This window comes from Pseudopodoces humilis, chromosome 3 (genome assembly GCF_049639895.1).
Source record: "Pseudopodoces humilis isolate 2021_Gansu_Grassland_sample_001 chromosome 3, ASM4963989v1, whole genome shotgun sequence".
Taxonomy (NCBI): domain Eukaryota; kingdom Metazoa; phylum Chordata; class Aves; order Passeriformes; family Paridae; genus Pseudopodoces; species Pseudopodoces humilis.
The window spans coordinates 22,345,513-22,359,201 of NC_142202.1; the positions used below are offsets into that span (position 1 = coordinate 22,345,513).

General features: G+C 37.7%; 1 protein-coding gene across 2 annotated transcripts in view; it reads right to left on the reverse strand.

Annotated features, from left to right (window-relative positions):
- Positions 1–13,689, reverse strand: part of HHAT (hedgehog acyltransferase) — a 146,634-nt gene that overhangs the window by 108,438 nt on the left and 24,507 nt on the right. For both annotated transcript variants that reach the window (XM_088053830.1, XM_088053831.1), the window contains one exon: positions 3,824–3,859. In XM_088053830.1, the coding sequence (XP_087909956.1) occupies positions 3,824–3,859 (36 nt within the window). The remainder of the gene's footprint in view (positions 1–3,823; positions 3,860–13,689) is intronic.

The following is a 13,689-nucleotide window of genomic DNA, read 5'->3' on the forward strand; positions in this document are numbered from 1 at the left end:
AATGAGTATGATTCACACTTTTTCAAAGGCACAGCAGAGCTGAAAGCCTAGAGATTTTTCAAAAGAATCATGCCTGCAGGAACTGTCATTCTTCCCCACTGTCCTCATCAGTGCTGTCCTAAAGGAAGCACTGTTTGGCATCAGGACTGTAAATATTCCCACAAGTTCACAATTTTATTTCATCCAATGCCCTGTTCTCAGCACTGGATGAAATGCCTAGATAAAATAGCTTCAGTGAGCAAAGAGCAACAGGCACAGCCTCTATTACTCCTTCTCATCTAAACTGCTGTTTCTACATATTTTTTAACTCTTAACACCTATCTATTCTCCATTCCGAGAATGCTCTGATTTAGGAGAAGGGTTGTTTTTCCTGCAGTCACATTGGAAAAATATTACTACATTTGTATAGTACTTATGTGATTTAAATACATGATTAATAATTTTGGTAATCCTAAAGTATTAACAAATAGGTTCTTTCATATCATTGTGTGAAAACACTGGGAAAATAACCTTCCAAGTATAGTAGTATATTTTCCATTACTACTACCAAACCCCAGTTTTCATCACAAAAGTACTAATCCTTCCCTGGTGAGTTTCCAAAACCCCTGCCTCAAATATAATGGTATACCTAACAAATGTTCAAAACCCAGATCCCCACATACTCAATTGCACTTTACTTTCATAAATATACATTCCATGACATCACTTGATTTTAACCTGCAAGCAGTAAATAAAAATCTAGTTGCAGAGTCCAGTTCAGTCCAAGTCAGTAAATAACACATTATTAGCCATCAAAATATAATATGTACCTATCCATAGTACATTTGAAAATACGAGACTTTTAAACTTTTTCAAGCTATCTTGAACTGTGCCTCTGATACCATTTTTAAGACAAAGATTGGTGGACAGAAATTATTTTCTAATAGTTTTTTACTAAGAACACAGAAAAAAACCTGTGTAATTGTAATTACAAAAATACTTTGTGCCATGCTTCACTTGGGGAAGCCACTGACTGTGTATACCAAGCTAGTACATACAGTCCTGGTTCCTTAAATTAGCCTTTAATTAGGCAGATTATCCTTTTAGCAGAGACTATTTTTAGTTTTGTTGGCCCCACACTTTGTATTTGCAAGTGCCACACTGTTCCAAGGCTGGGTCAAGTCATTATACTTAAAACAATATAATTTATTTTGCATTTCAAATCCCACCTCATAGACTTTCAATGTTTCGTGCAACTCAGGTTTGTTTGGGTTGAGGTTTTTTCTTTCCTACTGTTTTATTTCACACAGAAATGAAATTGTGAAGAGGAGAGTATAACATGTATGACAGATACTTTATGAACAGAGGAGATAAAGCGCACGTTCTTGGGAGCAGAGACTGTCTAGGCAAAAAATGTCAATAACCTACTAAAATTCACAAGGCAGACCAACAGAAGATATTAACACCAAGTCTGCTTCCTACTCCAAAGTCACCTACTAAAAGGATTTTTTTTTTAGTTAAGGAAACACCAAGCAAAACTCATTCTGGTACAACAGAAGAGAAAATTACTTCCTCCTTAGCAGCATAGTTACAGAGAAAGTAGATGATATAGTTAACGGAGGTAGGTAACAGGCTGAAAATGTCCAAGCTAAGGCTAGAAGACAAACTACACAGGACACAGCTGGCTTTGAAAAACTCATACATTTGTCAAAGATGACATTCAACTCATGCCAATCCCATGGCTATTTGCAGTCCAGGATTACACAAGCATACAACTTCAATACTGCATCTCCTTAGGATGTAAAGCTGTATGTATGAGAGAATAATATCTTATTACACTTCTTGTATGAAGCAAATGAAAGTATTTTATGGCAGAAGCATTAGCAGGGGCTCAAACTTAGTACATCAATGCTTACCATGATTCTACTCTTGGTTAAAGTAATTGCACCCATTCCCAGAAGACCTTCTTGGACACTGTATTTCTTCTATAAAGTAGCATCTTTAAAACCGTATCTCAACATGATGATTTCAATTTCTTATACAATTATTTACAAACAAAATCTGCTTGTCAAAACATAGATGTAACTGATTTTGTAGAACTGATACCAGAACTTATATATTCAGTTGTCTAAGAAGTCTAAAAGACAAGTACATTCAGTAATATTGACACTATGCCTTTAATGTAGGGAGCTATCCGTCAAACATGGTAATGTTACACAGAAAGTAGAAATAGAAAAATAGCCCTAACTTTACAGAGCCTACAGCTCAAAGTTTATGAGAGTGGGTTGGCCTGTGCAACCTTATAACAAACCAAATTTTCCTTGTGACCTAGGCTTGTATGATCTCATATCTGGTGCCAAAAGTCACTGCATTAAAGCCACAACGACTCATGTGTGAAGGCTTAAGACAGTCTTTATCCAGGAAATATGACAAAGTAGCCTAAAATAAAGAGTTCGGCAGCAAAGTCAACACAAGGAAAGGCTGACACCACCTGATCCTTATGGTAAGACCCAAACAGCATATTCTGGTTCATACATACTGGATTCATTCTTCCAAGGTAGAGTTCTTCACTGATAGACATTTCAGTGGATGAAATAACTGACAGAATTAATTCTCTAAGTGCCCAAAGACCACAAAAAAATTCATCAAAATACACACTACACTTCTTTGTAAAGAACAGTAGATGGTAATAGGTATTTTATTAAAAATGAAGGCAAACACATTATTGGTGAACTTTCATGACTTTGCCCACACAAAGAAACTCGAGACAGCAAAAACAGTTTCTCGCTCTAGAATTCAAATGCATTAGCCTGCCTTTTCTTGTTGAAGTGCCCTGATTTAATTGCTTCATCCCCCTAAATATCATCAACCAAAGCACTCAAACAATGATTCCACTTTCCTTATTCATCTTCAGATGATAGTCCATTGCATGTGTTGAATAAATTGTTTTTTCTATTGAGAATAGAAGACTCCCCTCCACGTTCCAAATTTTCTATAAAATTCAAGCCCTTTTTACCTTTCAAGGTATGAAGGTACTAGAGTTACCAGTGGAAAAGAGTTTTTAAAAGCTTTTCTTCAGTACAAAAAAAATTAAGATTTTCACAGCCACTGGAATGTCCTGAGTCAAGTTTTCCTGAAGAAGTTCATTAGAGAGTAACATTGGGTAGATAGCCAAGACAAATAGTTAAACTTTTTCAAACTAAAAAATCAACAGAAGACAAAATAAGAACTTAACATAGAAAGTATAAAGCAAGACTGAATTCATATGATGATTTCTACTTATAACAGAAATGCTTTTTAACATGTTTCTTGGTATTTGCTGGGATAGGGTCTCTTTCCTTCACAGCAGCTAGTAAGGGGCTGTGCTTTGGACTTCTGCTGAAAACAGGGATGCTTTTGTTCCTGCAGAGCAACACTTACACACAGTCGAGGCCTGTTTTTCTCCTCACACCACTGAGAAGTAGACTGGGGGTGTGCACAAGGGGAGGAGAGGGAGGGGACACAGGACAGGGCTCCAAGAGATATCCCACGCCATATGGTGTCGCACTTGGCGTATCAAGCTCAGGAAAGAAGGAAGCAGCAGGGGAATGTTCCAAGTCATGACATTTGTCTTCCCAAGTCACCATTACACATGGAGTGAATGAATTCCTCATTTTGCTTTGTGTGTGGCTTGGCTCTTACTCCCCCTATTAAACTGTTATGTCATCCCACAACTCCTCTCAGTTTTATGCTTCCAATTCTCCCCCATCCCACTGCAGGGAGTGAGCATGCATGGGGCCTCGTTACCAGCTGAGGTTAAACCACAGCAGTATGGGAGTGCAGTTCAAAGTAAGTATTAGCTTACCTGACCAGAAAGCGATGCAGCCCAACATCAAAACTTCTGTAAGAAAAAAAATCCACCAAATTTTAATTATTAAAAAATACCACTCTGTTGAGTATTGCACAAACACTTTTTTGTTTCAAAACAACAACACCAAATATAAACTTACTAAATTGACAAAGCAAAGAGCAAAAGCGTAACACACAATTTCCTTTCTGTGATGACATGAAATTTAAGCTGGTCATAATGAAAAGATTTAGGTGCACGTTATAGAGCTCACAAATCTCTTGTTGGAGTACTTATTCAATAAAGTATTAACATTCAAAGTATTATAACACAAATAAAGCATAAAATGTGTATATATTGTTCCTGGAAATAATGTAAACATCCCGATCACCAGCACATTTTCCGTCACATGCAAGTAGATCCTCTGTGCAAAACTGCTGTGGAATCTCTTTCCCCTTTTCTGCTCTGCACTGCACTAAAATGCAAGGGACTGCTGTGAATTCTCTTCATGATAAAGATTCATCAAAAAAACCCTTATGTCTCCTTCAAATATAGAATTTTCAAGAAGCAGACCCTTCCAAGTGCTCCACTCACATCAGTAAGGAAATTAGTTTTGAAGACTTCTGACAGTAAGTACAAGTTAGATCACATTAAATTACAAGAACCATGTCTGAAATCTTCAGCCCTAACAACATACATTGACAGTAGCTGTCAGCATTTCTTCCCCTTTTCTGGTTCCTCCATTCCTAAGATAACCCAGGAGAATCAAGCACATGAACACTGTACTAGCAAGTCCTTGACACTAAAGGGAAGTATCTGCTGATTTGAGACGATTTACCTAATACTTGAAGTATGTGCCAGCCATATGGGACTGTCCATATAACCTGAGATTAGCTGTGTGCATAATAGCACAGGTGGAAAATGCAAGTGTCTTATTCCCAGTACTGGACTTGCTCTGGGATGGGCTTATATTTCACATATACAGAAAACATTTTGGCATATACTAAGCTCTTGAGCATTCTGTTCCAAAAAAACTAATTGGTCATTTTGAATACAACAGTTTTATTTTAATAGTACCACTTCCTGTGTGCTGCCTTCTAACTGAAAGAGCAAGAGAAATCATCAGATTGTTAATGGCATCCTCATAATATCAGACAGATGATGAGCTGCAGAAATTCTAGGAGCTAACAGGGAAAGAAAGTCCACTTGTTCAGCAGGGTAGAGAGGTAAGTAACGAATTTCTCACTGAAAAGCTACCTTGCAACAGAGAAACATCCTGCCAGAAACATGTACATGGTGATCATTCAATCTGTATTTTTCACAACCCTTTCCTGAAATGATTACACCTCTTATATTATTGTTATATTACTGTGCAATTAAACTGCATTAAGAGCATCCAGTTATCTTTCTGTGTTCCTCCTGCCTGGATACGTACTGTATTTTGGTTTCCTCTCTTCACTAAACTATTCTGTGTTGTACAGACACTTTTCTGTGTTGGAGCTGGACACAGTCTGTATTTTTAGCTCTGAAAACTTTTTATTCCTAGGACCAAACACTCAGAATGTTTGTGCTGGGACAAGGAGAAGAAGAAACCTGCATGGTTTCAGGAGAGAGCTATATGCAAAGCAGCCACCTTGCACATCTTCAGCCAGGCTGATCTTTTCAAGTTCTCCCAGCTGCTCTTCATGGCAATCACCAAGTCTGCTACAGTCTCTGATGGGACACACACAATGAGCCTCTTGTGGACAGGGATGTGGAACATAAAAATATCACCGCTTCTGACACTGGACCAAGAGCCAAAGGACTTAGCTTACCAAAAGGATTAAAAGTGAATGGTCCTGATAACTTGAGATATCAGAGCTGAAGAAGATTGGGGTGGACAAAGCTGAGGCAGAGTGGGTCCAGACGGGGAGGAAAACAAGATAGTTTGATGCAGATGCCATGATATGCTATTTTCACCTCTTTTTTCACTCTTTCCAAAACATTATTTTAAAAGCATCTATATTTATATAAAACATACATCTAAAACATTTGCTATTAGAAAAGTTTTGTTAAGTTTATTTCATAGGAGCTTTAGCTATTGGATATTTTGTGGAAATATTTTTAATAAGTATTAAAAATAAACATGCATAGAATCAATTTATTAGAATAAATTACAAGAAGGGATAATTATCAGAGCCTCACTAGATATAATTCAGCATACATAGACAGGGCCCATTATTCCTAAATTTGATTTTGTACTGATACATTTCAACAGTCTACCCAAGATCCTGAATTCTAAACAGTGTAAACAGTCTTTTAAGATATAACTACACTGTGACCAACAGAATTTTGACATTATATAGCATGCAGTTAGATGTTAAAGACACCTTGAGACAGTATCATTGATTAGTTCCAAAAGTACGAATATCAAGGCTGGACAAGTTCAAATTGTAAATGGGAGAAATAGCTGCATTACTTAAGGCTATGGATATTATCTACATACACCTGGGATAACAAATAGAAATACTGTGCAAAGCACAAACACTGAAAGAAAGCATTGTGGGAGACTGGTTTGGACAAAACACTGCCACAGACACTTTTGACTATTCTTGCTGAAGAAAATTGTATCTAAAAATTGTTAAATACAAACTGCAGTTAAGGTGACAAGTGAAAACACAGTGAAGCAGGAATGGAAATATCTAGCAGATGCAATTAATCCCTCCATTCTCAGACAGAAATGTTAAGAAGGGGTAAAAGAGGATTTGTACAGCAGCTTTGAGGCAGCAGCTTGGGGTGAAATAAGCAACTTCATTAAATGAAAAAAGAGAACAAATAATCACAATGTATCTGCATTAAAAATTTCATAGTGAGCCCTTCAACAGAGGACTCCACCCATCAGGCATGGCAATGTTCCCCACAATCAGCACAGAATGAGACCTGCCATATGCACACTGACAGGATTATCTACTGCCTATAAAATACCCCCATATTTACTTGATACCACAACAAAGTTTATAACCAACTTCACACAGCTTGTTAAATCCTGAAGTTCCCTGAAAAATGCAGGATTTAGCTTGTAGATTTTACAGTTTAGGGTGCCTCAGTTACACAAGTTCCAGAAATGCCTCAGTTATGTAAGTTTCAAAAATCCTATAATGAGCATAATTTTTCAAAATAAATATTTTAATTAGAATCGAAAATAACAAGAGAAAGGATATCCTCAGCAATATGAGTAAAAAATTATTTACCAGTTAAATTCTCTATACTGCTCAAATGTCAATAGCTATATAGTATTTCAAATTTTGGAGAAATAAGTAAAATCTAGTTTATCAAAATAGCAATGGTCTTAGAACAAAGCAAAATCTTAACTAGCCAAAGGAACAATAAAGGGGAGATACACTGAACATCAGTTTCATCACCATTATAGACAGTACAAACAATTTGACAGCTATTTTCTTTATAAAAGCATCCCTAGTTCTGCTCCTCTGAAGGGCAGTTTTGGATCACAGTTCCTACACAACTTTCATGCTTTTCTTAAGCATGGAAGCTCTAGTTTGATACAAGTCAATGAAACATTACACATACAATCCTTCATAACCAAACTTGCCTTTTCCCAGTACATCAACTACAGACTGGTGACCAATAATAAACACACACTAAACCAACAAAGACCTTTTCCAAAATATACACTCTGTGAAAGTGTACCTGCTGGGGAAAGAGGGATGATTGCAGGCAGAGGTTTCAAAATCATTTAAGACTTGCAGTTTCTGCTCTGAAAGCTAAATGCCTTATGCAACAACCTGTCTTCAAGTGTTTATTCAGAACAAAGATGATGGAGAAAACATTTCAAAATTTTAAGCACATAGCATCCAGTGGATTGTTTATAATCCCACTTTCCAGAAAGCTGTGCCTTCCTTTAACTGAAGTCGAAATGTTGGTTCCTCAAACAAGGAATTGTATGAGCCTCTAGTAATGTAGCTTTTATACTCGATCAAGTTACAAAAATCAACTTAAAGTTAAGCCAACTACTAGAGCCATATTTTATGAAACCAATTGCAATAATTTCAATTGCTCAACTCTGATTTTGTACATCCATATTTTTCAGCCATGTGCTGAAGATAAACCAGTACAGCTTTATTTTCTGTCAGTTCCCCCCCAGGACTGCTGGGCTACACACTGTTCCTGAAAACAAAGTACAGTAAATCATGCAGTTTGCAGCATAATCTGGGAAGTATTTGGCTAACCATGGTCCTCAGAAAGATGTTCACTGCAAGCAGTCAGTACATCAGCATTCAAAATCAGATAGTAGCCAGGTTCTTACTTTGTGCCCTACCTTCAAGTGAGTAGGCCTACATAGATAATGGGCCATTTATAAAAAAAAAAAAATTTAAAAAATTAGTAACACAGATGGAGACAGGCAAATGTGACACTGTGTACCCAGAGACTGCATTGTATTGTAGACAGAAATATCCCAGACTCCTTAAAACAGTCATGTTACCATATGAACATAAACAGTTCTGAACGCAGTAAGGAATGGTATAATTTCTGTAAGCAGGACAGGACTTCGCTGGAGCAAACAATAATTGCACTTAAATTGCTTCAAATCAGCCTGGTTGCCATTTATGGCAGTGATGAAATCCAACAAGTGGGTTATTTATTATAGTTTTGGCGCTCTGGGTATTCAACATCTCTTTAAAAAAAGCATTGTAGGTGCTGCATGGTTTCAACAATGGTTCTTGGTGCTTTCTTTTAAAACGTGGCTGAACTTGACTAGAAAGTCAAACTCATTCCCATATCCTCAGAGTAGCCCATCCTATTTAATTGCAGAATTGTTTGCAAGACTAGCACTTCCATTAGCTGTCTTTGCAAATAAATGTGGAATTTAGCCAGTGAGCTGCTGACCAAGGGTCTCTCCCACACCAGAGTATTTTGCACTGGAGACTGAGGAGTCTGAATGACAGCTGCCTTCACTGACACAGCACTCAAGTTGCTTCAGTGTCCCTCTTTCTCAAGCAATCCCTACAGCAGGGATGCCCAAAAGACTCTATAAAAAGAATTCCCCTTTTTTCCCAGAGGTACTGTAAGAGACGGTCCGAAGATTCCCTCATCTGTCTCACAACCATCTCAAGGACAGAGACTGAGACCCTGAATATCACAAGGGACTTGGTTTGGGGGTTTGGGCCTAGCTGAGATGGATGTTTGCTAAGAGATTGTTTGCAGGTGGTTGCACAGTACACTGCCCTTGTTCCTGCTGGTGAGCAGAGGCTTGGTAACCTGCGCAACGGGTTTTCCACGACTCATGGCTCTCGTTCTTGCTGGTGAGCAAAGGTTTGTGCGTGGTACCCTGTGCAATGGGTTTTCCACGACACCTTGCCCTCGTTCCTGCTGGTGAGCAAAGACTTGCACGACATGGATTGCTCTGTACCCTACACCTGCCCCTCGCACAATGGAATTCATCACAATGATCATCAATCTCATCTGTTTTTGGCCCTGCGCCCCTTGCTTTGTAAAAGACTATAAAATTATACCCCAAACTTACCTTCCTTTGAGACCTCCCCAACAGACAGAAGACTCTGCGTCGTTGGACGGCTGAGTGGACTTCGACATTGGTAGCTATAATCCCCTTACTCTCTTTTCCTTATGCTTTGCTTTCTCCTCTTTTCCCTCTATCGCATATTAGTGCTGATGAGCACTCAAAGTGTGTTTTGCTGTTTAAGTCCTTGGTTTGCTGATAATCTTTTGTACTCTAAGACTGACTAAAAGAACCACATCACGAATCCCACCTTGCGGATCGTGACAGGTACCTTTCTGGATTCTCCTATATCTGCTCATGTTTTGGTTTTTTTAATCAATGCTGCCTGTGGCAACCTTCCCAGCAGGCAATTCCTTAAAGATGAATGCTTCCAAATTTCAAATAATTACGAGTGTGCAATGTGAATCTAAAACAATTTTTGAGTCTTGTCTGAAGAGTTAGATTACTACCAGGAAAGCAGATACTAAAGTCTATATGCAGGTTTTTTAAGTACTATTATTTAATGTCTCAATGAGCTATAAAACTCTGCTAAAGCAAATCCCCTGGAGGGGTACATCTTACCAAACAGAATAAGTATTTTTCAAGCAGTGACTGCTACCAATTGATTCACCATCATCTTCATTATTAAATAAACATCTGGGAAAGCCATCTATATTTCTAAGAGACACTTTTGCCTATCCAACGCTTGAATTCATTCAGTTTTCTGCAAGTTTGCTATGAAGGTTTCAGGTAAAGCTTGTTTCTTCAGTGACAAGCAGCACAACTCTTCTAAATAACATAACTGCCTTTGTACTTGAATACACTATTTAGAAAGCTGATGCACAACTTCAAATAGAAAAACAGCAATTAAATTGTCACACATGATTTTACAGGAGAAATAAACAGTAAGCACACAAAAAATATTCACTTAAACTGAATATTGTGTAGCAGTATTAGTTTTTAAAATGAAGACAGAGATGAAAAACGCAACCCAGTCCAACACAGCAATCTGTTTGCATTTATCAATTACCTGAACTACAGAACAGACTTTTGGACACCAAGCCTTTAAAGTCATATTTTAACATTTTTCTGGGAACTCTCTTGCCACATACAAGGATGTTTTTGGAGCTCTCATTTTTGAGATCAGCCTTTCAATTTGTGCAAGACACTTGGTGAATTCCACCCACGTACAGATTTTAGTCTGCCCACTGATATGGTAGTGAAATTAGAAACAAATGAATATATGGAGCTCTTTTGGCATTCCTACTATTCAGCAAATCCTATCGTTTCCTTTGCATCTCCATTCTTGCCATGCAAGATAGCTCAATCAAATTATAAAATTCCTGTTTAAGTGAATTCAGTGCTCTTGTAAACATCAGGATCTTAAGAACTTGCTATGCATAGATCTCAAGCTTCAATGGACCCTTTTGTTTGCAAGCTTTGACGTTAACCATCTGCAATGCAGTAAACTAGTAGCAGTTTGCTTTTACTTCAATGCAAAAATGCACCTAAAAGTAAAAAGAAAAATCTATGCAATTTGAAAGAGAAAATACGAAGACTGTCAAATGCTTTCATATCACATCTTTGACAAACAATCTCCTGTTACAGCAATAATAAGCAGAACTTGTGTATACACGAAGATGTCTTTATCATTCTCTGACACTTGCTTAAGGATACTGGAATTTTAACACTTCATGCTTAGATAAAACACTTTGAATCTATGTGGTGTTTCCTCCTGGAATGATTCAGCAGTATACCAACTTGCCTTTTGGTTTCCTCCATTATTAGAATAACCAAAGCTGCCACTGTGTTGTGCCTGTGCTGGATGCCTCCATACAGAGGTTCATTCTCAGTGCTGTAAGTGCTCTGCAGCACCAATATGGCAAACACACCCAACATTCATGTTATTTCACAGAAAGAGTCCTCTGTAAATGTGCAATCACTTTAAGGTAAAGCCCCAAACATTTTATTTGGGAAGTATTTACTGCATAGCATCACAGGGAGAAGCTAGGCCTTCCTGTACCCATGAGAATGGTGCAAAACCACAGGGAAATCCTGACACCAACAAAATCAGCACAAAACCCTCACTGATTTCAAGGGAAGCAGAAATATCCCTGGACTGACTCTGGACAGTCTGTACAATGCAGGATACAGTCCAAATTTGGTGTGCATTTTGTTAGATACACTTTCACCTCCAAGTAGAAGCTATTAGACAGTCTCAAAGCTTCATCTGCACAGTTTCAGTTAATTGCTGGGAACTCAAGCTGGAGATCTGCATAGTAAAAATAACCTACAATAAGATATCCACAAAGAGAAATCTCTTTTGAGGACCACCGAGAAACAATTCATAATGCTAGTGGCCTCCAGTCTACAAACTGAATTCATGACCTAATATGTTTTGGTTTTTTATTTTACTTTAAATGCAGAACCTGTATTTTATCAGAAAGCCTGAGGAAAGTTTTAATTATTCTAGGCAGTGACTCCTCCTCACCCCTGTAGTCTCCTGGACAGAAAGAAAAGCAGAACATTCAGCAGGTATCAGCCATTGCCAGTGTTTATGTGAATTACACACAAGTCTGCCTACTTGGGAGGCTTTAAAATAATAAATTGGTTCTGTTTCTCAGATATCAAATCATTGGATTTTGGTGATACAGCTCAGCAAACACTTTTTTAAAAAGAAAAGTCTCATTTGTATTCTGTTAATCTCTCCTACAACCCTTCAGAAGAAATATTACTTTAATTTTATACCTTCGCCAATTCTTCAAAAGCCTATGGTAGCTCATGGAGAGTGGATGAAACCTAATGGCCATTAGTGGCAAACTCCCATAGGGAAAGTTCTCCCTCAGTCTTTGTCATGTAAGAGTCCTGCACTGCAGCGTGATTGTCCAATTACTGTGAGATCTCTATCCTTACTGAAAACAGAGCAAACAAGTTTATTAACAGCCATTACTCATTTTCTATAGTAGTTGTGAACAGGCAAAGCGCTGCTTGCCAAATGTGAGCAGCAGTAATAGTCTGTATCTACACAGAGTTCATATCAAGTACAGTGAACAGTGTGCATCACAGGTGAAGAGCAGTAGGTGGGCTTACCTTGACTGTTAAAAATCCCAGCAATTTCAAATTATGGTGGCAATGCAAACATTACACAAATAAATTCCCAATAATTATGTAATTTATACCCAAGAAGGACTAGGGTGCCTTATTACTGCACTTCTTTTTACATTCCAGAGTAACAGATTTTTTTTCTCTATCGTAAAGATTTAAAGAGCCTTTCAAAGCTTTGATGTAACCAGCAAATTGAACTGTACAGTATAGTAGGTAACTGCAGCATGCACTAATTTAGCTGACATCGAAAGCAGTGAAATCTTTTGTCTCCATCAGTGAGAGAGGGAATGGCTAACCAGTCCAGAACTTTCATATATTCAGATGACACCTGAGCTGGAAACATCACAGATCCATACTCAGCTTTAAGCATCACCACAGCTAAAAAAAAAAAAATCAGTATATCAGGGAGACTTATTTTTAAACTTTAAAACAAGTTATTCCGCAATTAAAGATATGCACTAATTTTACAATTAAATAACCAAGTTTTTGGCAAGAAGTTGAAGCATTCAGATATTGGCAAGCAGGTGCAATATTTAGAGATTATAAATAACTCCACAGCCTAAAGAGAGCTTTCCTTGACTCCAGCTGCCAGTCCACACTGTGACTGTGTATTTAACACCAAATCATTCTACTTAGGAATACCACAGGAGCTGCAGAGGGCAAGGACATACAGGGAGACCTGCCTTACATTCAACTTTATGTATCAACAGAAGGAAGAAGAGCAGTTTCCAAGATTCACAGTCAGTATCCTCAAAGACCACATTAAAACCTGCTCAAGAATGAAAACTTAATATTCTTTAAGTGTTTTAAAGCACATCATTTAGCTTTCTAGGCACACGAGCTTTCCACGACACAACTGGTTTTATGCATGTTATTTTAACTACTGATTTGGGATCTGATCCACTGCACTTGTACAGACAGGACAAGATACCTAATCCTATATTTCACCGTGTTAAAGTCTGCAGACAATGGCTTCTGCATACTTTGGCAATTATCTTAACTTTCAATAAAATTCTCCTTTACTCATGAGCACCAGGCTGTTTCAACACTGTGGGCATGACTGTATTTATTTGAAATATCCTTTTAAATAATCTTTTTTTCATTTTTTAAGATACCACCTCGAAAACACAGTAGGGAAAAGATGTCTTTTGATTTTGAAACAGAAATATTGAAGCATTAACATTTTTAAAGTCTAAAACCAGTGAGAAGCTAGATATTTAAAAGACATTTATTCTACCTGATGCACTGTCTACAACATAGTGGACAACTTCCTTCTTTGAAAATA